The sequence below is a fragment of the Mirounga angustirostris genome, unplaced genomic scaffold (assembly GCF_029215605.1).
Source record: "Mirounga angustirostris isolate CCGP_5_RB_7025 unplaced genomic scaffold, mMirAng1.0.hap1 SCAF_3, whole genome shotgun sequence".
In the NCBI taxonomy this organism is placed as follows: domain Eukaryota; kingdom Metazoa; phylum Chordata; class Mammalia; order Carnivora; family Phocidae; genus Mirounga; species Mirounga angustirostris.
Window position 1 is genome coordinate 29962629 of NW_026991711.1, and position 25925 is coordinate 29988553.

At 35.4% G+C, this 25925-nt stretch overlaps 1 protein-coding gene across 11 annotated transcripts in view; it reads left to right on the plus strand.

Moving 5' to 3' along the window:
• Nucleotides 1-25925, plus strand: part of MYCBP2 (MYC binding protein 2) — a 271236-nt gene that overhangs the window by 133941 nt on the left and 111370 nt on the right. For all 11 annotated transcript variants that reach the window (XM_064585965.1, XM_064585966.1, XM_064585967.1 and 8 more), the window contains 11 exons: nucleotides 897-993; nucleotides 3675-3867; nucleotides 4430-4704; nucleotides 8226-8447; nucleotides 12430-12621; nucleotides 14682-14888; nucleotides 15722-15853; nucleotides 17617-17795; nucleotides 19702-19844; nucleotides 21335-21435; nucleotides 22122-22340. In XM_064585965.1, the coding sequence (XP_064442035.1) occupies nucleotides 897-993; nucleotides 3675-3867; nucleotides 4430-4704; nucleotides 8226-8447; nucleotides 12430-12621; nucleotides 14682-14888; nucleotides 15722-15853; nucleotides 17617-17795; nucleotides 19702-19844; nucleotides 21335-21435; nucleotides 22122-22340 (1960 nt within the window). The remainder of the gene's footprint in view (nucleotides 1-896; nucleotides 994-3674; nucleotides 3868-4429; nucleotides 4705-8225; nucleotides 8448-12429; nucleotides 12622-14681; nucleotides 14889-15721; nucleotides 15854-17616; nucleotides 17796-19701; nucleotides 19845-21334; nucleotides 21436-22121; nucleotides 22341-25925) is intronic.

Sequence of the window (25925 nt, forward strand, 5' to 3'; positions counted from 1 at the left end):
TCAGAGAAATGCTATTGGGGTGTTAGATGGGGACTCTAGATGCAGGCCTGATTGATTTGCTGTTGTCTTATGTTTCCTGTTTGTACTGTGATGGAATGAATAGAAAATCCCTTACTGCTGAGGGGCGCCTGGGTGGCGCATTTGGTTAGGTGTCTGATCTTGGTTTCAGCTCAGGTCGTGATCTCAGGGTGGTAGGATCAAGCCCCACCTTGGGCTCCATGCTCAGTAACTTGTAACTGTCTCTCTCTATCCCCCTCCCCCCACCTCTCTCTCTTTCTTTCTCTCTCTAAATGAATCTTAAAAAAAAAAAAAAGAAAATCCCTTACAGCTGAAAAATTTCCTTTTACTTGAAATATCAAATAATAACTTGTCCATGTGATAATATTTATTATATTTATAACATTATTTAAGAATTTTAATTACTTCATGTATTTGAGACATGGAAGCATATGCCTGTGTATCCATCTATTCCTAATAAACTACTGCAGTAATATTTAGAATGAAGAATTTGAATAGATATAAACCCTACTAAAATATGTCATTCTTTGAGTAGCAATAAAATCTAAAGAAATACCTCTAGAACAGTGACTGTCTCTCATGTTTTCCTTCCCTAGTAATCACTTTAAGAATCTAGGTGGTATAAACCTCAGTTTTCCCAAGAAGAGATTTTTGTTTGTTTTTATGCAATTTATTATAGTTTGTGTTTGTAACATGTAGCATTATGAACATAGCAAGTTGCTCGGACTACTCCTGGGTACACTAGTGGAATAACTTCTTAATAATATAGCACTTAATATTTAATAGTAGCATATTTTGCTCTTACAAAACGTTTATTTTGAAAAGAAAAATGTCTTTGGACTTTCCAACATAAATTTCTGTGTGTCTGCTACCGTCAGACTTCCAACCAGTGATGGCAGTGCTTCAAAAGGCAAACAGCAAACCAGCGAACCTGTACACATTTTAAAGAGATCTTTTGCAAGAACTGTCTCAGTGGTAAGCCATTTTTTTAAAATTTCAGGTTTTTTGTCCAGTGCTCCCATTTCATTCTGATGTTTCGCATTTAGCCACTCTTCTAAGAGTTCATCTCAGCACAGTTTTATGAACTCAGATGTGTTTTTGTATTACTGAGATCCTGGGCCAAAGAGTATGCCCTTTCAATAATGGGAAGGTAGAGATGTTGGCTGACTTTAACATGAACTTCAACATGAACTGATATAACTGGTGGGTTTTCTTGTTAATCATGTATAAGTACATATGCTGAAGGAGTTAAAAAGTCAAAGAAAAGTTAAAACTGATACTGACAAAAAGTGGTAGCCTAATGCTTGAGGAGCTAAATACAAGAGTTGTATATCTAACTAAGGACTCTGTTGAACTACTTGACCATCCACATTTTACATTTAAAGATACGCTACATTACTGGGGTTGCCAGTGTAGAATGGAAAGCCAACACGATGTAATTGAGAGATCATGGTATGTGTGCCCAGGAAGTCTGAGTTAAGTTCTTGTTCTTTCATTTATTAGTTGAGCATTCTTATGCCAGTTATTTAAATAAACCTTGTGATAGCATCATTATGAATTTCTAATGAGATAAGGGATGCAAAAATGCATCTTAAATTGTAAGGCACTATATGAATGTGATTTATTAATATAGTTGGTAGTCTTTCATGTTCATGAACTGTGTAGGATGAATGCTTTTTTTTTTTCCCCCTTTTTTAATTAGTTTTTTAAATCACAAGATTAATATACATTCCTGGTTGGGAAGAGGGTGGAGTGGGGATAAACCTATGTTAAAAGTATACTAAAGTTCTTTCCCCACCACTCTGTTACTGTTTAAATTTTGATGTATATCCTTCCAGACCATTTTTATACATACACAGACTTGTTAGTTTATATATACAGTATGCTGTACAGCTCTGTTTGTAATGATAAAGTTTTACATCTTCCTTTTTAAAATTTTCGTAGTATCAAGGACATAATCCATGTTAGTATATTTGGTTCTTTGTTAATCTTGTATTTGCATAGCATCCTATAAAATAGTTGTAACCTTAATTTATTCAACCCTGTACCTATCAAAGGACTATTTATTTCTTGTTTTTTTTACGATTATGTCCTTCCCTATGCATCTTTGACTACTTACGTACTTATGTGAATATTTCTACTGGAAGTGTGCTGATTTAAATTTTGATATATCATGCCAAATGACCTTCCAAAAGATCTGTGGTAGTTATAGAGATAGTGCTTGCAATAAGAGATTACAAGAACTTTGGCTCCTTGGTATTTTGGCATCCTTTTAGTATTAATATCAGTTAGATACCTTTTGATTCAAATAAGTATCTTGACTTCGTATGTCTTTTTCAGTGATCTCTTTTTCTGTGCTTAGTAATTTTTTGACATGTATGTCCAAGTGGTTTTGTGGTCATTAGGTAATTGTTATCTTTATATAAGAAATGTATTCAACTATTTCTTTAAAAAACTAAACTATAAACTCTTATTCTTGGTATTACTATACCAGAGGACTGGAATTTGGTGGGGATGAGAGAATAAGTGCTTTGCTTTGAGATGATCTAGTATTTGTCATCATGTAAGTATGGTAAAGCCTGCAGAACCACTGGAACTGAAAGAGATGCCCACTACCCTAAACCCATATTGTAGAATTTAAAAATCTAGTAAGAATTTTTTACTATTTTCTAGTTAAATTTTATCTTCTATTAACTTGTTTATCAAGGGTTAGCTGTAGTTTGTGTGGTAAAATTTAATATGTAGACATAAAATAAGTTATTTGATACTGTCACCAATACCTGATACTAAATAAAATACTTTATTATATTAAAAAATTATTAAGGTGGGGGCGCCTGGGTGGCTCAGTTGGTTAAGCGACTGCCTTTGGCTCAGGTCATGATCCGGGAGTCCCGGGATCGAGTCCCGCATCGGGCTCCCTGCTCGGCGGGGAGTCTGCTTCTCCCTCTCACCCTCCCCCCTCTCATGTGCTTGCTCTCTCTCATTCTCTCTCTCTCAAATAAATAAATAAATCTTTAAAAAAAAATTATTAAGGTGTTTTAAATACTTTTGGCTTATTTATATAATACTATAGTAACAGTGTAGAGTTTAATTTTGCTTTCAAGTAATCATGTATTTGTAAATGTTTTTAATTTTTTCCTTATATGATAAACTAGATAGGTTGGTAGCAGGGAAACAAAAACGTATTTTTAAATAGGCAAATATGGGAGCACCTGAGTGGCTCAGTCATTTAAGCCTCTGGCTCTTGGTTTTGGCTCAGGTCATAATCTCATAGGTCGTAAGATCCAGCCCCGAGTCCGGCTCCATGCTCAGTGCAGAGTCTGCTTGGGATTCTATCCCTCTGCCCATCCCCCTACTTGCTTGTATGTTCTCTTCCCTCAAACAAATAAATAAATCTTTTTAAAAATAAATAGGCAAATATTGAAGAATGTTGTTTTTATACATGCCTAACTACTTTACCTTTTTTGTCAAACTTCAAAGATATTCCTAATGGTAATTTGATCAATGAACTAATAAAATATCCATTATTTGGGCTAATCAAAACTCAGTAAAGAAGTTCAAATAAAGTTTTGAAGTTCACTGTCATCTCTGCATTTGATTCAGCCTATGGTATCATTTGAACTAATTGTTATCTGTTTTTTTATATTCTGGATTAGGAATGTTTTGAGTCATTGTTAAGTATTCTTCACTGGAGCTGGACCACCTTAGTCTTAGGAGTTGAAGAACTTAGAGGATTAAAAGGATTCCAGTTCACAGCTACACTTCTAGATCTAGAGAGACTGCGCTTTGTGGGTACCTGTTGTCTGAGGTTATTGCGTGTCTATACCTGTGAAATTTACCCAGTATCAGGTATGAAGCATGTTTTTAAATTACTTTAGGGAGAAAATATTTGACACATTGGGAAGGTCTGTATAGGGATAACCAGGAGTTTAAGATCCCCAGCTGCCTTTAATCTTCTCCTAAAATGAGGGAAGAAAGTCGGCTTGCCGTATTTATTTTTTATTATTTATTAAGCTTGCCTTATTATTTATTTACTTACAAAGAATAAAACAGATTACATGTTGATAACAAAAATTCATGTTAAGCTAAAAAAATACTCTAATAATGTATTATTTTAAACGGATTCGGTCAAATAGAAATTTTTTGAACAACTCATTTGGACTTAAATGCTGAAACCAATGTTCCTGTTGTTTTTTGTTTGTTTGTTTGTTTGTTTGTTTGTTTGTTTTTTGCCCTACTTAGATTTTTAAAAGAAATTATTTTGGACCACATTTAACTCTAAATTGTTTCATTTCTTGGTTATGAGTACTTGCAATCTTTAGCTGTATAGGAAATTACTTGAATTATATTGAATATCTCCATGCATATTTATTATTCTATTTAATTAGCAATCTGCTTTGTTCCCTCAAAGCTACAGGAAAAGCAGTTGTGGAAGAAACTAGCAAATTAGCAGAATGTATTGGAAAAACCAGAACTTTGTTAAGAAAAATTTTGTCAGAAGGCGTTGACCACTGCATGGTGAAGTTGGATAATGATCCTCAAGGATATCTCAGTCAACCCTTGAGTCTCCTAGAAGCTGTCCTTCAGGAGTGTCATAATACCTTCACGGCCTGTTTTCATTCTTTCTACCCAACTCCTGCCTTACAGTGGGCTTGCCTGTGTGATCTGCTGAATTGTTTGGATCAGGTAATTTAAGTTTGTAAAATGTGGATTGAAAAATGATATATTGCTTAATGCTCTTCAAGAAAATAAAGTGCTGTTGCCTCAATCTTTCTAACTTTTATAAAAGGTAAATTAGGACATTGGCTTGGTATGACTTACGTAATGTGTGACTTACATAATCCAAGTTGAAGGACTTGTTTTTTTTTCTGTGCTTTATCATTCCTAGTTATAAAATTGGCAGGCACATTGCACAGCTGCTGATTCGCCCTTTGAATCTGTGAGTGAGTGTGCACACGTGAGAGCGAGAACAATCGAGAGTGTGTGTGTAAGAGCAAGGATAGCGCTAGAAGGGCAGCTTCTGCCACCCGCGTCTCTTCAGAGCGGTCAGGAGGGAGGGCTGTGAGCGAGCTTGCCTGCTGATGACATTCAGTCATGAGGAAACCGCGAGCCTCCTAAGGGTGTGTGTTCCAAATCGCGGCTTCGAAATACTGGAGGCAAAAAACTGACAGAATTAAGGGGAAATGGACGATACCTGGAGTGATACCTGGAGATTTCGGTGCTCCTCTCTCAGTAATTAACAGAACAGCAGACCAGCAAATCATTAGAGAAATAGAAGATCTGAACAGTGCTATCAACCACGTTGGTTTTACTGGTATTCATAAAACAGAAAGTGCAAGTGCAGAATACATGCTGTTTCCATGTATACATCCCACGTTCACAGAGATAGATCATATGCTAGGCCATAAAACAAGTCTTAGTAAATTTCAAAAGATTAAAATTAAAGAGAGTTTCAGACCACAATAGAACTAAACCAGCGGCAAAATATATTGAGAAAGGCACTAAATACGTGGAAAAGAGACAACACTTACAAGTAACCAGTGAATCAAAGTAGAAATCGAAAGGAAATTGGAAACTATTTCAGACTAAAAGATAAAAGTAGAACATCAGAATTTGTGAGATGTAGCTAAAGCATTAAATGATAATACTAGCGAAGAAGAAAGGTTTAAAATCAGTGATCTAAGTTTCTACCTAAAGAAGTCAGAAAGAATTAGCAAACCAAAGTAAGAAGAAAGTAATCAAGATGCAGGAAATAATAAAGATAAGAGCAGAAACGAGTAAAGTAAAAATAGAGAAAATTGACAAAGTTGAAAGTTGGTTCTTTGAAATGAAAACCAAATTAATAAACTCCTAGCAAGTCTGATTGAGAGACAAGAGATAAAGAAAAAACACAAAATACCATGATCAGGAATGAAACAGGGAATATCACTGTAGATCCAGAAAACTGATAAGGGAATATTATGAATAACTTTATATTAGTAAGTTATAACTTTAGATAAAGTAGACAAATACCTTGAAAAATACAGCTTAACCAAAACTGACACAATAAGAAATAGAAAAATCTGAACTGCCTTATATCCATTAAAAAATTGAATCTATTATCAAAGACTTTCCCACAAAGAAAAGTCCATACCCAGATAATTGTCATTGCTGAATTATATTAAACCTACAAGAAAGAAATGATATCAGTCTTTTACAAACTCTTTTAGAAAATACAGGAGACAACATTTCCCACTAATTTAGTCAAGTTAGCCTTATCCTGATACCAAAACCTGACTAAGATATTAGAAGAAAAAATTAGTACAGACAAACATTACTCGAACATAGATAACAAAAGCTCTTAATATTATCAAATCAAACCCAGCAATATAAAAAATACATCACACCCAGTAGGGTTTTTCTTAGAAATGCAAGATTAGTGTAACTTTCAAAAATCAATGTAATTCACCATATTAACTGAATAAATAGAGAAAACTGTATAATCCTCTCAATAGGTAATGAAAAAGGATTTGACAAAATTAGCACTTATTCAGCGATGAAAACTTCTCATCAAACTAGGATTTAAGGAAACTTCTTTAATCTAGGATTATAAAGGATATCTACAGAAGAATTTACAGTTAATATCATACTTAATGGTGAAATATTGAATACTGCCCTAAGTTCAGGAACAAGGCACGAGGTAACTGTTCTCACCACTTCTATTTAACATTGTAGTGGAAGTTCTAGCGCCTTCTCCCCTAAGAAAGTTCACTGTCATCACCACGGTATCCTAGCCTATTTGAAAGATAGTCCAGTGATGACATCTGGGTAGGCAACTTTGTTTTTATTTTGTTACTACTATTTTTTAGGCAATTTCCATACTGAACTTAGTATTAAAAAAACTATTTCATTGTGGCAAGAACACGTAACTACCTCTTAATACACTTTGAGAGCTACCTCTTAATACACTTTGAGCATATAATATGATATTGTTAACTACGGGTATGATGTTGTATGGGAGATCACTAGCGCTTACTCATCTTTCATAACTGAAACTTTATACCCGTTTAACACAACTCCCCACTTCCCCCTTCTCCCAACCATTCTATTCTCTGCTTCTGTGAGTTTGACTATTTTAGATACTTCATATAAGTGGAATCGTGCAGTATTTTGTCTGTCTCTGACTGGCTTATTTCACTCATTGTAGTGTCCTCCAGGTTCATCCATGTTCTATAGCAGAGTAGTATATTTTACTAGTCGGTTTCCTGGGGCAAGATTATTGCCTGGATTAGTGCACAACTTACTCTGTCGACCTGTGCAGTCTCATATGGTTGTTTTCGTTGCCACTGAACAGGTTACAGGCAGGCTAACTTTAACAAATGTTGGTTTAACGGATAGGATGTTGCATTTAGCCTGAATTTGTAACACAGATGTTTGCTGAACTAAGTAGTGTGTACGCAGTTTTTGTGAATTAGTATATCCTGTCTTGGTAAGTTTTTAATATTTTGTTAAAAAATCGGAGAGCCTGCGTGGCTCAGTTGGTTAAGCATCTGCCTTCAGCTCAGGTCATGATCTCAGGGTCTTGGGCTCCCTGCTCAGTGGAACGTCTACTTCTCCCTTTCCTTCCTCTCTTACCCCTGCTCCCACTCCTGCTCTCTCTCTCTCTCTCAAATAAATAAATAAAATTTAAAAAGAACTTACAAGTATGCTACTTATTTTTTTAATAAACTATATAATGTGATGACATAATTTTTGACCTTAGCAAAATGTTTATTATAGTAGCTATTCATTATGCTACATTACCATTAGTGAAATGTTATAGTAGCACCGAATTACAATTTAAATCATTTGTTATTGGAAGAAAGCGGTTTCAGTGCTTGTTTTACTGGACATGGATATATACTGATTGGGGCCTTTTTTATGTCATTCTTTGAGCGTCGTGCTAAAGAGGACTATGATTCTGAGGATATATTAAAGTCATTGATTGGAGAATAGGAGGCTGCTTTTTCTTGACCATATTTAATAATTTTTCCATCTTCGTTGGGTAGTAACTTGAACAGTTGTGTTTAAAAGTATTGATATAATTAAATCCCATAACACGACAATTAAAATGAATCCTAGAAAATTTTGGAATAATTTAAAAAGTTGTTTACCTTTTGTATACCCAAAAATGTGGATTATATTGATGCCATATTTCTTTGGTGGGTGCGTATTTCTCTTTTTAAAAGGATATCCAAGAAGCAAACTTCAAGACCTCAAGTAGCCGATTGCTTGCAGCTGTTATGTCAGCTCTGTGCCACACTTCTGTTAAGCTGACTTCTATCTTCCCTATTGCATACGATGGAGAAGTACTACTACGATCAATTGTTAAACAAGTTAGCACAGAGAATGACTCAACACTAGTTCACCGGTTTCCCCTTTTGGTAGCACATATGGAAAAACTTAGCCAGGTAGGTCTTCTTCTGAAGTACCTTTTATCCTGAAGCAATAAAACTACAAATGAGGGCATATTTAAGTTGGTGCTTATTCTTCTATATTGGTATTTACCAAATAAGTATGTGTTTCACAAGAAGAGCTAAAATTCAGGAGGAAACATTTTCTTATGTTTACCTATAAATCTGCAATATTTTTTCTCTAATTCTTAAATTCTGAATGAAACCTAACCTATAAAAAAAAAATGTGAGGGTTATGCAATGAATTCCCATGTATTTGTTATTTGCCAAACCATTTGAAAGTTGCAGATACTATAAGCAAACTTTTAGATTCTAATATTTTAGATTGCCAAGATAGAATTCGAGGGAAATAAATAAATTTTTGAAACGTTTTTTCTATAACATTTTGGTATGTTAAAATAAACATTCTAAAACAGTCATAGTAGTAACCATTTCTGGTTTATTAGAAAGCACTATAGAGAAAAATTAAATACACAAGAAAACCATATGTAATATTATCAAGTTGATGAGAAGTAATCTTTAAAATGAAAGCCAAGAAAAACAGTAGAATATAGAATAGTATCCTAATGTACAATAGCAATTTTCTGTTGACTGAAGCAACAGAAAAATTATGAGAGAATTGTAAGTGACATATAGAATGAAGGACAATAGCAGAATGGGAAAGAAAACTTACAGTTAATATAATACCTTTGTAGAATTACAGTAGAAATAATAAGAGTAAGGGGCGCCTGGGTGGCTCAGTCGTTAAGCGTCTGCCTTCCGCTCAGGTCATGATCCCAGGGTCCTGGGATCGAGCACCACACCGGGCTCACTGCTCGGCAGGAAGCCTGCTTCTCCCTCTCCCACTCCCCCTGCTTGTGTTCCTGCTCTCGCTATCTCTCTCTCTCTGTCAAATAAATAAATAAAATCTTTAAAAAAAAAAAAAAAAAAGAAATAATAAGAGTAAATACAAGAGGGACTTTAGAGAGCAAGCCAGCATGGGAAAAATTTCAGCCTTACTAGAAACTAAATGTGAATGAATTGAGGTACTGATTTATTTGTAAAAAATTAGGAAAAATGATTTTTTTTTCTCTTATAAAGTCCTACTCTGGTGAGACTATGAGGAAACCTACTAAACTTTTGGATGGTTTCTGGCATTATGTAATTAGTCTAAGTAATCTTTTTCTTTCAGCAAGTTTATTGTGTACCTACTATTTACTAGGATTGTAATTAGGTACTAGTTGAGACAGGAGTAAAAAAGATAAACCAGCTCCTGAATTGGCGGGGCAGGGGGTGTCTATAAACTGGAAGATATTCTTACAAGATAAATTGCCAATTCAGTATTAGGTGTGATGAGTATTTGCAAAGGAAATTACCCAAGGGAATAATTGAAAGACTAAAGCTTTATGTGTATTTTATTAAAAGGAAAAATGGAAAACCTTAATTAGAGCCTTTTATGTTCATCACTAGGTGAAATAGTTTAATTTGGATATATCAGTGTGATAAAAAAGGGCTTGGCCTTTAAAAATAGCTATATTTACATTTAATATCAAGGGTGATGTTGAGGTCCCTGGGTGGCTCAGTCAGTTAAGCGTCTGCCTTCTGCTTAGGTCATGATCTCAGGGTCCTGGGATTGAACCCCATGTTGGGCTCCCTGCTCAATAAGGAGTCTACTTCTCTCTCTGCCCCTCCTCCCCTCCCCCAACCCTGCTCGTGCTTTCTCTCTCTCTCAAATAAGTAAAATCATAAAAAAAAAAAAGGTGATGTTTTTACATTTTTAAATTAGAAAATCAGAAACCAAAGTATATATACTTTATGACTATGGTATACTATGATGACTGTGTAAACTATGTATGCAAAAGGCATATGTATTTTTTAATATGTAGGTAGTACGTATTTTGAAAGAATACTGAGAAATGAAAATAATGCTTAGGTGATAAAGTTATGGATAATTCTCTGTTTTTCTTTTAGAATTCACTTTAGTGTTACAATCTTTCCTTAAAAGTATAGTAAAATTTAAAAATATTTAAAAGTTTTCAGAACCACACACATTTGGTAATTATTAATAATTGTATATTTGTATGTCTTTGTTAATATTCTATGAAGATAGTACATATCCTTCTATCCTTTTCTTAATAGATATTGCAGGATTCTACCATTTGGGTATAGCATAATTTAGTTAATGTTTTCCCTCTACATATATATACATATTTAGATTATTCCCAGTATTTTAGTATTTTAATCATGCTACTAAAAGTATCATTGACTACATTTTTATGCATATTCATGGTGATCTTTCCAGAGTAAATCATCAGAAGTGGAAAAATTCTTAAGTAAAAGGAAAACACCTCAAGACTTTACTACAAATTGTCAAAATGCCCTCCAGAAAGCTAGTGTCAGCTTGCATTCCCCACCACTGGTGACTGAATTCCTTTCTCTAAAATTTAAGTGGCTAGTGATGTGCATATATGTATATGTATATTTTTTTGATTCTTCAACTAAAACACTGACACTAGTAAATCCATTTTAAGATTATATGGGAAGCTTCTTGTATTAATCTTGTTAGTTACTAATAGAAACTAAGTGGGTATAACTAGATAAATACACTTCACCCATCCCCCTAATAAAGCCCTTCCAAGATTATTGATTATGGAGTACAATTGGGGATTGAGTTTCATCCAAAGCTGATTTTCTGAGAAGTTCCAAAAAGTAAAGTTTCTGGAGAATCAAAGTGATGTAAAGGATAGAAGAATTACAATTTTAACAGAATCAGGAATTGATTATTTTAAAGCCAGGAAAACTAATTACATAAGAAGCTGATGTGTTATGGTAATTTTATTCAAATGATAATAGAAATAATTTAAAGATGGAAGATTATCTCTAAGTGACTTTTTGTTCAGCCTAAGATTGTACATTAAGAAAGATGTATAATAATGCTTATGATTTTAACTGAAAAGTTACTTAATTTTCTGTCATGGGTTGAATGTGTACTCCATTTACATATTTGATTTGTCTTGGGAAGGCTGACTTCCTTGAGATTTTATGACTTTATGAAATCTGTTGAATTTGTTACATATGCTGTATGTCATAATGCAGTATGGAATGTTAGTATTGTGGAAGAACTTACCTATTCAGGGGCAACCAGGTGATTTTGATAACTGAATCATAGCATGTAATTCCCCTGATTTTACAAAAGTTGAAGCACTATGAAGAAACTGGAACTAAATCTCAGGTGGTTTGATTCACTAGTCTACAGTAAAATCGAAAGGGTCATTGCTCACAATTGGCCCCCTCACAAAACCAGATACATTTTGCTCCCTGTCCATAGCGGGCTAAAAGATATCAGGGATGGTAAAAAAGATAAATAGTGTTCATGCTGGATATCAATTAAATTAATCATCTTTTCCCTTTATTTTTGGAAAAAAATATTTTCCCCCTTAGTCTTTAATGGGACTTTATAATTTCTTGAAATTTTTCCATTGGTAGGGGTTGGAATTTCTTAGGAAATCAAGTACAGTAGAAAATGTAAAACTGCATAGGAGTATTTATAGTAAAATTCCATGTTTTTATTACATTTTATTAGGAAATAGATTTGTACAGACTATTTCTCAGTTGCTTTACCTCGTGTTCGCTTTGGCAGCACATATACTCAGTTGCTTTACCTCTAAATATACCAGAAATAATTATCTTAGATTGGAATCTTGTCCTATAAAAAAAGCTTTTTAGATAGGAGTATTTTTCTGTCATATGTGATTGTTACTGAGAAGTTAAATAAGAGAATAAGTGAAAGTGACTCAAAGCTAATAAAAAACATCTTGTAAAGATGTACTTTTATGATACACAGAATAATTGAAAAAAGAACTTCTAAGTGAAAAGTAAATTCAGTGGTTCCACACACAACTGGATGGATTTATAGACACAGAGTCAAGCGTGAATATTAGGGTATAGGAAAATAAAGCAGTAGTATCTTGGAACTTTTTTCTTTTTTCATGTATCTTAGAGTGAAGAGAATATCTCAGGTATGACAAGCTTCCGTGAAGTTCTGGAGAAAATGCTGGTTATTGTTGTGCTCCCAGTCAGGAATAGCCTGAGGAGAGAAAATGAGCTCTTCTCCTCCCACCTGGTTTCCAACACCTGTGGATTGCTGGCCAGTATTGTCAGTGAACTGACAGCATCAGCCCTGGGATCTGAGGTAGTGTTATATTTTGAGATTGGATAATAAGCACATGTTTAAACTTTCCACAGTTTCTTTTTTCATATATTTTGGCTTTGTAGAAACTAATTTTAATCCCATTTGTATTGTTTTTCTTTAAAACAAAACAAAACCTTCAAGCTAAATTGTTTGGCTTTCCCTTCCTTATACCTCTTCTTTGCTCTTGCTTGCTCCCCCTCTGTCTCTCACATTTACCCAGGATGTCACAGTAATACAAACTGTATGTTTTCCTCTCATATGCTCCATAGTACAACCTCACTGCCATGTCCCAATGGAAGCAAAAATCGTTCACATTGCTGGGTAATGAGTCATAGAAATGGGGCTACTAATAGTGAACACATGGTATGGAGAAGGTAAAGAGGTTTAAACCTTAGTTCTGCGCACTTGACTGACACTAGACAAAGAACGTATGTAAAATGGGCATTCAGGACACTCAGATTGTTGTACAGCCATAACCACAAAATTTTTAAAGGATCAAATATTATTGTGTTTGAGAAAACTACTTCAAAAGGGCTTTACATGTTGTAAAGTAACATTATTTTTAACCATTTCACTGCCCTGCTCACTCTGTTGTACAATTTATATAAATGTTTTAACTGAATTTAGTGAAGTTTTCTAATTTTTTCCCCAGAAAAGCAGACAGAAGATTGGTTTTCAAAATCATGTCGTAATGTGAAATACCTTATATCACTCAAATGAATGTTTAATAGCTAGCATTTATTCAGTTGCCTGCCAGATAACATCTTTTCTCTTTTCTCTCTTTTACTTTTATAATTCCTAGCCCTTGCTTTTTCTTACTTACAGATTTATTTTAGGATCTATGCTGAATTAATCTATCCAGGCTGTACTCATTTCTGATTCATAGTGACAGTTTAGCCTTTAGGATTTCTGAATGATTACATGTACCTGCACATATTTTAGTATTTCACCCTGGGAAGCATTTCCTTCATTTCTTTGTTAGCTTTGACTTTGGCACAGGAGGTCACTGAACCCTTGTCAGAAAATTTTAATTTAGTTCGTTTTGGGTTTTTTTGTTTTTTGTTTTTTTTTCACTTAGTCATCAGCCTATAATATACTTTCCTTCTGTACCGATCCTGGAAGAGAAAGTCTGTGATGCATAGCTCCCCGTCAGAAAGTTACTATCTAGTTTTCCCTTGTGAACTTAACTTTTTTTTTTTTTAATGAAAAAGAATGCCCCAAATTGCAGGTGCCTAATATACAAACTTGGAAGTTTCCAAAGGTCCTTGCTTAGACATCCATATTTCTTTCTTTCCCAGAGCAGTTTGAAATTCTTGCTAGAATCATAAACTTCAGTTTTTTTCCTCTTATAGGTCTTCCAAATTTCTGCAGCCTTAGATCAAAAGCTGGCTCTGTAATGAAAAAGAGCAGTTTCAAGCCAAAATAAGTTTACTGATCCTCTCTAACAAGTCTGTAATTAGTGAGGTTGTACTTGTATATATATATTCAAATATTGAATGACAAGTTATAACATACATTAGTGGTATTCAAACTTAAGACATAGAACATTTCCTGCAAATGAAGTCTTCAAAATTCACAGATGAGAGGGGGGATAGTCTGACTGACGGAGGGAAACCTGAGTCCACCTCTTTCTGGATTACCCATCTCTGTGGAAGTCCTAGAGCTCTGTGTCACATGGTTTGAAAACTGCTGGTCCATAGAATGTTAGTGAAATTTTGGTATCTCTTTTCAAAGTGAGTGATATAATTCATTCATATGTTATGACTGTAATAACTTACTGGTATATAGTTCTGACATTATAAATTAAGTGAAATATATAGTTCCCTATGACTAAGAGAAGAAAATACTGTCAAGTGATACTGATTTGTAAATTTAGAATGACAAAATCTGGTTTTATTGCTGGGTAATCTCTATAGAATGTACGTTTAGGAGGGTTTACAGCCAATTGTTAAATGTAGGTTATCTTTTTGAACTTCTTGGAAATTTGGGATTTTGTTAAAGGTATATTAACGCTCAGGTACAGACTACTGGTGTGTAATTGTGCTTTTGTTTGTTCCTAGGTTGATGGACTTAATTCTCTCCACTCTGTTAAGGCCAGTGCTAACCGATTCACAAAAACAAGTCAAGGAAGAAGTTGGAACACTGGGAATGGGTCTCCTGATGCAATCTGTTTTTCAGTAGACAAACCTGGAATAGTTGTGGTTGGTTTTTCTGTCTATGGAGGAGGTGGAATTCATGAATATGAATTAGAGGTATTGGTTGATGATGTAAGTACCTCTCTTCCAGTGTTCATCTTGCTGTGTGGGTTACCATTATCATAGTAAGACTGCTTAAATCTTTGAGGGGTTAGCTGATTAGTCATTAGTCATGGCAGACATGAAAGAAAATGAGAGTGATTCTGCATGATTGCTTGTGTGCCATTCTGGATCACTTCTGCCTCATATTTTTTGCACTTCCAGGGGAAATGTTAAATGAAAAGACTAGAAATTATATAGCTAAGCTCCTAATGATAACTTCTGTATAAATTTTTTTGCTATTATAGTTTTTTAAGAAACAAGAACAATATTCAGATCGATACTATTATCTGTATCAGTGATTAAAGCAATTTTGTCATAGAGTTAATGGATGATTCTTAGTAAAGATAGTATTGATTGATTAATTAAGCTCTATCTTGCTCTATTCTCTAAATTATTTAAAGAACCCGAGTTTTCACAAAGTTTTATTAAAATGGGACAGAAAGTTACCGTGTAAATCATTTCATAATAAATAGAAATCTTTCCGTATCATGATTCTTTTTAGCAATTAATTTAAATTATTTCCCTACTTCATTAGGTTCTATAATTAGAGTTGCACTCTCCAAATGAAGAAGTGGGAATCATTTTAAAACATCAGATGAGAAAATCCCATTTATATGATTTAGGTTCTAGAGTCCTCAGGAAATCCGATAAAAGTGAATAGTTTAGCATTCCAGAAATTTTTTTCTTCAATATGTATAGGGGAATGCTAATGGATAATTTTATATACAAGAAAATAAACTGCTTAAAAACAATAAAACAAAATTAAGAATATGGTGGGTTTTGTCTTATTTTGTTTTAATTAGAGCGAACATGCAGGAGATTCGACTCATTCTCATAGATGGACATCTCTAGAATTAGTCAAAGGAACCTATTCAACAGATGATTCACCCAGTGATATAGCTGAAATCAGACTTGACAAAGTTGTTCCTTTAAAGGTAATTTCAATTATGTTTCTTTTGTAAATAAGAAGTATTATTATGTAGCTTATTTAAAAAGTAATGAAAAGGGCGCCTGGGTGGCTCAGTTGGTTAAGCGACTGCTTTCGGCTCAGGTCATGATCCTGGAGTCCCGGGATTGAGTCCCGCATCGGGCTCCCTGCTCGGCAGGGAGTCTGCTTCTCCCTCTGGCCGTCCCCCCTCTCATGTGCTCTCTCTCTCATTCTGTCTCTCAAATAAATAAATAAAATCTTAAAAAAAAAAAGTAATGAAAAGTATTCCTTTAAGTGGTGCTTTAAACGTTTATAGAGTCACTACTATACTCCTGATACTGTACTGTATTATATTCTGTTTTTGCAAAAGATCTCTTAAAATCTGGTATAGTAGAAAGTATTGTTAGGTTTTGGAGTCAGACAGAAGTAGCTTCAGGGGCCTGCTCTTCCACAAAGTAGCTCTAAGACATTGGACATCATTATTTAGCTACTCTGGGACTTACCTGTAGGTTGGGAAGGATAGTATCTACATTGTAGTGTTGTTCAGAGGAAATTAAATAATGGCATAAAGTACTTGGCTCCATGCCTAACACAGTATAGAAGCTTAGTAAATATGAGTTCCTGTCTTTCCTTCTCTCATTGTGCCAAAACTCACTTTTTAAAAAAATGGGCTTGGGGCACCTTGTTGGCTCAGTCGGTTAAACGTCTGCCTTCGGCTCAGGTCATGATCTCAGGATGCTGGGATCGAGTCCTGTATCGGGCTCCCTGCTCAGCGGGGAGCCTGCTTCTTCCTCTCCATCTGCCTGTCACTCTGCCTACTTGTGCTCTCTCTTCTGTCAAATAAATAAATAAAATCTTAAAAAAAAAAAAAGTGGGCTTAATAGAGTATTAACTATTAAAGTTACTATTACTTTATATAAAAGTTATTTATTCATATAACTTTATTGTCTAGCAGTAAATAACAAATTAGCAAAACAGAAATTTTACTTAACCTTAATTACAAATGGAGTAATTCTGAATTCAACTGTATATTATTATTTTTATTATAGAGCAGAATTTTGGATAAGGTAAGTTTATCAGAGACATTATCAAAGAGAGTTCAGGTACCAAAAAACAAAAAATCTTCACAATGAAGTTTATATCGTAGATCATAAGGCACCAATGTCTGTATCTCATGTTTTCTATGCACAGTGCATCTTATTTGGGACAACTTCTGCTTTTGAATATTTTTCCCATTTTTGTTCACCTAACCATTTCTGACTTTGAGTGTCTCTTAAAAAGATATAGTAGACTCACCATTATTTTTTCCCACATTTGAAATTATTTCAAAATTTAAACCCATCAAAGAAAAATATTAGATTGTTATTTTAAATCTTTTGTTGTGGTTAATACTCTACATTGTGGTTAAGAGCAGGAACTATCCTCAGACTATCTATATTCAAATACTAGTTCCATCACGTATTAGCTGTGTGACTTTGAGTGAGTTACTTAACTTCTCTGTACCTCAGATTCATCTGTAAAATAGGAATAGTAATGGTACTTAACCTCATGAGGTCATTTTAAGGATTAATTTGATTAAAGCACATGAAGTATTTAGTATAGTTCTTTTAAAATAATAAACATCAGTAAGTGTTACTTATCTTCCTGTTTGACATTAAAAATGTGTTTAACCAAATCATCTATAAATATGACAAAGAAATTCAGTTTATTTGCCCAGTTTTTTTATTTCCTCTGTACATTATAAACATGTTTTACATCTTGATTGTGAAGGAAAATGTTAAATATGCTGTGCGCTTGAGGAACTATGGAAGCCGTACAGCCAATGGAGATGGGGGAATGACCACAGTTCAGTGCCCTGATGGTGTGACATTCACATTCAGCACATGCAGCTTGAGTAGTAATGGCACAAACCAAACCAGAGGACAGATTCCACAGATACTCTACTACAGGTAAATGTGTTTATAGAGGTAAGGAGACTGTTGTAAAGTGACAGGAGCCATACAGTTTATTACCAAGGTAAAAAATGCTAATAAATGCATAGTTATAATTCTAGTGTAACTGCCTTGCACATACTTGGGCTAATCCATGTAAAAAGATCTCATTTCAATATATAAATTCAGTGTTTATTGTAAAGGTGAATGCTTTAAAATGTTTTTGTCATTATTTCTTTAATATCTGACATTTTTATGTCTTGGACATATGTGCTATTTGTTGTTACTTTTATAGTTTGTTGTCTACAGTTTCAAATTTAAGTGAAATTTACTCATTTCTTTTTAAAAATAGCAAAAATTGATGATCACATCAACTCTACCCAACTACTAGTGTTGCCTTGATCCTATTATCCAGTCTGCAGTATATTTTGATGTCTGTGAATCTAGTTCTGAGGACCCTAGAGTATATCATGATGTGTTCCTTAACCATTCCTTATATAAACAGTACAAAAAAAATAATAACAATTTGGGGTAAAAAAAACTTCTAAATGTACTTTTGTCATCACATCTCAGTTTTTCTTTTAGTGAATTAGCTGGAATCACAGGTAGTGAGTACCATTCACCATATCGTCTACCCTCGGTCTGACTTAGCCTCAGATCCCACCAAGGTTGTGTATCACTTTCAGAGATTTGCTGCTTTCTCTCTTTCCTTCATAAACGATCTGGGAACACTGCCTGGGCAATTTGTACAAAGCTGTTGCCCTGAATGTAGATTTTTCTCCTGCCCTTTTCCATGTGAAATAAAAAAGAAATGGTAGGTGTTAAGTAGCTTCCTGGTGGTGTGTTGCTGCTGAGATACAAGTTTTCTAGTCCTTTTCTGAATCATGAAAAACTTTTTGTTACACAGCACCACAATAAATAGTATTCTCTTTCTCAAACCATACATTAAAAAAATCATATCATGCACAGAAGTTATATATTTCAAAAAGCTGGAGAGCCCCTTAGAAGCATCTGCTATCTAGACTATTTCTTACACAAAATACAGTGCTTTAGATATTTTTGTTTCCCACCAAGCTTTACATACCCTTAGCTTTAAATTTAAAATTAATTAAATTTAGGGGCATCTGGGTGGCTCAGTCAGTTAAGCATCCAACTCTTGATTTCATCTCAGGTTGTAATCTCAGGATCGTGCGATCAGGCCCCACATCACACTCCGCACTGGGCATGGAGCCTGCTTAAGATTCTCTCTCTCCCTCAACCTCTGCCCGTTCTTCCCCTCCACACACGTGCACTCTCTCTCTCTCTCACTCAAATTAATTAATGAATGAATTAATCAAACAAAGTAAAATGTTCTAAATCTGACTTTTTCTAATTCCCATAATTAACAGTTCAGTACAAGCCATCACTACTGCTCCCCGGGTAACTCTCACAGCTTCTAACCCAGTCTCCCTCCTTTTGCCGCGGGCCTGCTGCATTCAGTTCTGCACGGTGCAGCCAGAGGGATCTTACAGAAATGTACATCGGTCAGGTCTGCCCTTGCTCAGAGTCCTCTCACAGCTTCCCATCCCAGCATGAAATGTAAGGTCTCACAGAGGTGTACAAAGCTCACGTGATCTGACTCCTGTCACCCTCCATGTCCTTTCATTCCAGTCACACTTGTCACTCTGTTCCTTGAACTTGCTGATCTTGTTCTTGTCTGAACCTTTCTCTTACTGTTCTTTTGCCTGAATACTTTTCCCTCAGCCTTTTTTTTTTTTTTTTAACATAATTCAGGCCTTTGTTTAAATATCAGTTCCTAAGATACACTCTCCTTGGTCTTGTTTTAAAATAACTTTAAGTGAGGAGCTCTGATCTAAATATGATAACTGGACTTAGATCATGTTTTACCTACCATGTAAAATCTCATGCGTGACTCTTGTTACAGGAGTGAATTTGATGGAGATTTACAATCCCAGCTTCTAAGTAAAGCCAATGAAGAAGATAAAAACTGTAGCAGAGCTCTCTCTGTGGTAAGCACTGTTGTTCGAGCTGCAAAAGACCTCTTGCACAGAGCTCTTGCTGTGGATGGTAAGACTTTTATTTTCTTAATAGTCATATTTTAGATTCTTTATTCTCTAACTTGTACACAGAGTTACTGAAACGAACCGTCTTATAGAATCCCAGAGTGTTTTATTCATTGTAGATGTGTACATACATATACATTCATTTTGTATCAGCCATACCCTCCATATGCAGGATTTTTTAGAATGTTCAAAAGCAGTTACCTGATACCTGTTATTTTCTTACTTAACCTAGTAAGACAAAAACTCTCCCATTAAGCTGAGTCTTTGCTTTATCCTTCCTTTAGGCATCAAAAAGCATTTTATTTTCTCTTTTAGGTGTGTTTTTCTTCCTATATATCGCATTTCCAGTAATGGTATCACCATTCACCCAAAGATCTGGGTAACCCAAACTCACTTACCTGATTTGAGTTCTGTGAGTTCTTCCACTGGCAACTCTCCAGTTGGTATTCCCCTATCCCTTCTTCCATAGTTCAAGCCACCACGGTGCAGGGCATGTGTCCTCTTCCTCATGGATGGATAGCATCCCAGCAATCTCACTGCCACCTTTCTCCCGCTCCCTGTCTAGTTACCTGGTCACCCTCCACACTGGCAGCAGAGTTCATTTACAAAAGGATTCATTGCTACCCACCCAGTCTTACTATTAGCTATAACATGTATTCCTAAGCCTAGTGCACACCTGGGAATCACTTAGTGAATCACCTGGGGAACTTCCTAAAAATAAAGAATATTTGGCCTATCCAAACTAAAGGTTTGGGTTGGGCTAAGAAACTGTATTTTTAAATAAGCGCATCCTATTGTGACAGAACAGCAGATCTAGAAAGAAGTATTTGGGAATAATTGGCCTTTAATATAAAGATCATCTCAATCTAGACTCAACTTATCTTCCTAGCACCATGCTTATAGATAAATGATTAAAATGTCCATCAGCAAAATGCTTTCTCTGGTAAAATAGAAGGCAGTGTAGCTTAATAACAGTAAGCATTTTTGTAGTGCTTAATATGTGCAGGCATTGTTCTAAGTGTTTTACATATATCAACTTAATCTTCATAACATCCAGTGAGGGAAGTACTGTTATTATTCTTCTGTACAGAGGACTAACCTGAGGCACATACCAATTAAGTAATTGGCCTAATGTCACACGTATAGCCATGTCTGGTATCAGCGGTAGTGGTTTAAAATCATGGCTGTTACTGTAGGTTCTAATCCTGGCTTTGTCACTTTACAGGTATATGATTTTGGATAAGTTACTTAACATTGTATGCTTTGGTTTCCCCTTGTGAAAAGCAGAAATAATAAAAGTATCTTATTGTGAGGATTAATTTGAGATGGCTCATGCATATAAAACCCTTAGAATGGGGCCAGGTCCTTTATAAGCATTCAGTCAATGTCAACTATAATTTTATTGTGCTCAAGAGAATGGAATATAGATTTAGTACAGCATATATACATTACAATGAAATTACGTTCTAACTATAGTTTTAATGCCTTTTTTAGCTGATGACATTCCAGAACTGCTTAGCTCTTCCAGTCTGTTTTCCATGCTGCTTCCCCTTATTATAGCCTACATAGGACCAGTAGCTGCTGCTATTCCCAAGGTGTGTAATTTAATTCTGCAATTTTGAATATTTTTTTAAATATCTTTTTTTTTTTTTAGACTTTGTAACTATCCTTTATAAACACTTTGATCTTCGAGGTACCTGGGTTACAAGTATAACACGTAAGGTTAGACAAGTTAAATGGTAAAAGTTATCAGTTAAATCTCACTGTTCTTCGTTTTGTTTATTGGATTGCTGTGCTTACTTACTGGCTTTACATTTGAAGAATTTGGGAATGAGAAATATATTTTAGAATTATGATATGTAAGGAAACTTAAGTTAACTTGGATTTTTGTAATTTATGAAGTTGATGCCAAATCTTTCTTTTTGGGTAAGAATAGCAATTTAGAAGGATAGGAGTCTTTTACAATTGTGAAATAGTCAAGACATGAAGGAAACTATTGATTCTTTGGCATAATTAAATATTGAGTAAAACCCAGTTTACAGCAGATCACAAAAAGGCAAAGTGTTTAAAAGTATAGACGAGGTTATTTTCATATGACATCTAAGACATCTAAGGTAAATGTTTTTTTTCCAAAGAACAGATTTCTCTTTGAATGAAAACTTAGCTAAAAAACTCTCAGTAATGTTCTTCGTAATTAAGGGTAGCCAACAATTATAGTAATTAATCATTTTAAAGCAATTTTTACATTTATTATCTTTTTAATCATTTCTTTTTATACTAGGTGGCTGTAGAGGTCTTTGGTCTTGTCCAACAGTTACTTCCCTCAGTTGCCATTTTGAATCAGAAGTATGCACCCCCTGCATTCAATCCTAATCAGTCAACAGATAGCACCACAGGAAACCAGCCTGAGCAAGGCCTCTCTGCTTGTACAACTTCTAATCACTATGCTGTCATAGAGAGTGAGCACCCCTATAAGCCTGCATGTGTGATGCACTACAAGGTAGGCACCGATTCCTAGGCAGAGTTTAAATTTAAAACTTGATTTGATGTTTTATAATGATATCTTAAAGGATACTTTGCCTCTGGTTAGAAGCATAATTTTTTTATAGTATTTAAATATATAAATCAGCAGGTGGTTAGGCACTGTCAGAGACACAAAAGGGTTTAAGATAGAATTTTTATGTGCATTGATTTTATATCCTGCCACTGTACTGAATTCCTGTATGAGTTCTAGCAGTTTGGGGGTGGAGTCTTTTGGGTTTTCCACATAAAGTATCATATCATCTGCAAACGTGACAGTTTGACTTCTTCTTTGCCGATTCGGATGCCTTTTATTTCTTTTGGTTGTCTGATTGCTGTGGCTAGGACTTCCAATACTATGTTGAATAGCAGTGGTGATAGTGGACATCCCTGCTGTGTTCCTGACTTTAGGGGGAAAGCTCTCAGTTTTTCCCCATTGAGAATGATATTCGCTGTGGGTTTTTCATAGATGGCTTTTATGATATTGAGGTATGTACCCCCTATCCCTATACTCTGAAGAGTGGCATTCCTATACACCAACAACAAGACAGAAGAAAGAGAAATTAAGGAGTCGATCCCATTTACAATTGCACCCAAAACCATAAGATACCTAGAAATAAATCTAACCAAAGAGGCAAAGAATCTGTACCAGAAAACTAGAAAGTACTCATGAAAGAAATTGAGGAAGACACAAAGAAATGGAAAAACGTTCCATGATCATGGATTGGAAGAACAAATATTGTAAAGGTGTCAATGCTACCTAGAGCAATCTACACATTCAATGCAACCCCTATCAAAATACCATCCACTTTTTTCAAAGAAACGGAACAAATAATCCTAAAATTTGTATGGAACCAGAAGAGACCCCGAATAGCCTGAGGAATGTTGAAAAAGAAAAACAAAGCTGGGGGCATCACAATTCCAGACGTCAAGCTCTATTACAAAGCTGTAATCATCAAGACAGTATGGTACTGGCATAAAAACAGACACACAGATCAATGGAACAGAATAGAGAGCCCAGAAATGGACCCTCAACTCTATGGTCAACTAATCTTCGACAAAGCAGGAAAGAATGTCCAATGGAAAAAAGACAGTCTCTTCAACAAATGGTGTTGGGAAAATTGGACAGCCACATGCAGAAGAATGAAACTGGACCATTTCCTTACACCACACACAAAAATAGACTCCAAATGGTTGAAAGACCTCAATGTGAGACAGGAGTCCATCAAAATCCTAAAGGAGAACCCAGGCAGCAACCTCTTCGACCTCAGCCGCAGCAACGTCTTCCTAGAAACATCGCCAAAGACAAGGGAAGCAAGGGCAAAAATGAACTATTGGCACTTCATCAAGATAAAAAGCTTTTGCACAGCAAAAGAAACAGTCAACAAAACCAAAAGACAACCAACAGAATGGGAGAAGATATTTGCAAATGACATATCAGATAAAGGGCTAGTATCCAAAATCTATAAAGAACTTATCAAACTCAACACCCAAAGAACAAATGTCAATCAGGGCAGAAGACATGAACAGACATTTTTCCAAAGAAGACATCCAAATGGCCAATAGACACATGAAAAAGTGCTCAACATGGCTCGGCATCAGGGAAATCCAAATCAAAACCTCAATGAGATACCACCTCACACCAGTCAGAACGGCTAAAATCAACAAGTCAGGAAACGACAGATGTTGGCAAGGATGTAGAGAAAGGGGAACCCTCCTACACTATTGGTGGGAATGCAAACTGGTGCAGCCACTCTGGAAAACAGTATGGAGGTTCCTCAAAAAGTTGAAAATAGAGCTACCGTATGATCCAGCAATTGCAGTACTGGGTATTTATCCCAAGGATACAAATGTAGGGATCTGAAGGGGTATATGCACCCCGATGTTTATAGCAGCATTGTCCACAATAGCCAAACTATGGAAAGAGCCAAGATGTCCATCGACAGATGAATGGATAAAGAAGATGTGGTATATATATATATATATATATACAATGGACTATTATGCAGCCATCAAAAGGAATGAAATCTTGCCATTTGCAATGACGTGGATGGAACTGGAGGGTATTATACTGAGCGAAATAAGTCAATCAGAGAAAGACAAGTATCATATGACCTCATTGATATGAGGAATTCTTAATCTCAGGAAACAAACTGAGGGTTGCTGGAGTGGTGGGGGTGGGAGGGATGGGGTGGCTGGGTGACAGACACTGGGGAGGGTATGTGGTATGGTGAGCGCTGTGAATTGTGTAAGACTGATGAATCACAGACCTGTACCCCTGAAACAAATAATACATTATATGTTTAAAAAAAAAAAAAGATAGTAGGAAGGGAAAAATGAAGAGGGGGAAATTGGAGAGGGAGATGAACCATGAGAGACTGTGGACTCTGAGAAACAAACTGAGGGTTTTGGGGTGGGGGGAGGGATGGGTTAACCCGGCGATGGATATTATTGGGGGCACGTATTGCATGGAGTACTGGGTGTTATACGCAAACAGTGAATCATGGAACACTACATCACACAAAACTAATTAATGTATGGTGACTAACATAATAAAATAAAATAAAAATTTTAAGAAATGGTGGCTTTCTAATTCTGTTATCCCTTCCATGTGGTGTTCTATTGTAAAAGACAGTTTCCCATCCCCTCCACTTTTAAACATCCATCCATTCATTTATATGTTTATATCTTCTTTTTGTTTAGGGGTGCCTGGGTGGCTCAGTCGGTTAGGCGTCTGCCCTCGGCTTGAGTCGTGATCCCAGGGTCCTGGGATCAAGCCCCACATCAGGCTCCCTGCTTGGCGGGAAGCCTGCTTCTCCCTCTCCCACTCCCCCCCGCTTGTATTTCCTCTCTCGCTGTGTCTCTTTCTGTTAAATAAATAAATAAATTCTTATTAAAAAATAAAAATTTTCTTTTTGTTTAATGTTATAATCCTTTGCTGTCATTATTCATTTTGATGCTCAAATTTTAATTGATTTGGCCAGTGAAAGTTCATTCAGGCTGGATTCTATGTCCTTTTACTCTGTTTTTATCAGTTTTTGAGCACTCCTTTTTAGTTCCAGTCAACATCATAAGGGTTTTTTCTTTATGCCTATCCCACTTATATTTCACTGTAAAAAATAATTTCCCTGCAAAATGTTTATCTTTAGAATATATCCCACTGACGTTATATAACAAAATACTTTATTCAGAAGTTACTTGGAGTAGTTCTTCTTACCTATATGCACAGGTTGGTTTACAATCGCTTTGCTATAAAGTTAGGCCTATTTGGCTTTTTGTACTTTATTTTTGTGAGTTTTCCCCCATCCTACTTGATTTAATTTTATTTTTTAAATGTGTAAAATAGTAACGTGACTCCAGAAATAAAATTATACAAAATAATATGCTCACAAGTATGAGGCCCTTCCCTTTCCCTTCTCTGCTTCTCACTTATTCCACTGAGTACCCTGGGGTTTCCTTCTTGTGTTCCTTTTTTAAAAATAGATAGATGGATATAGATGTAGTCTTATTTTCTTTTTATTTGAAAATGGTAGCACACTGGGGCTGCCTGGGTGGCTCAGGCAGT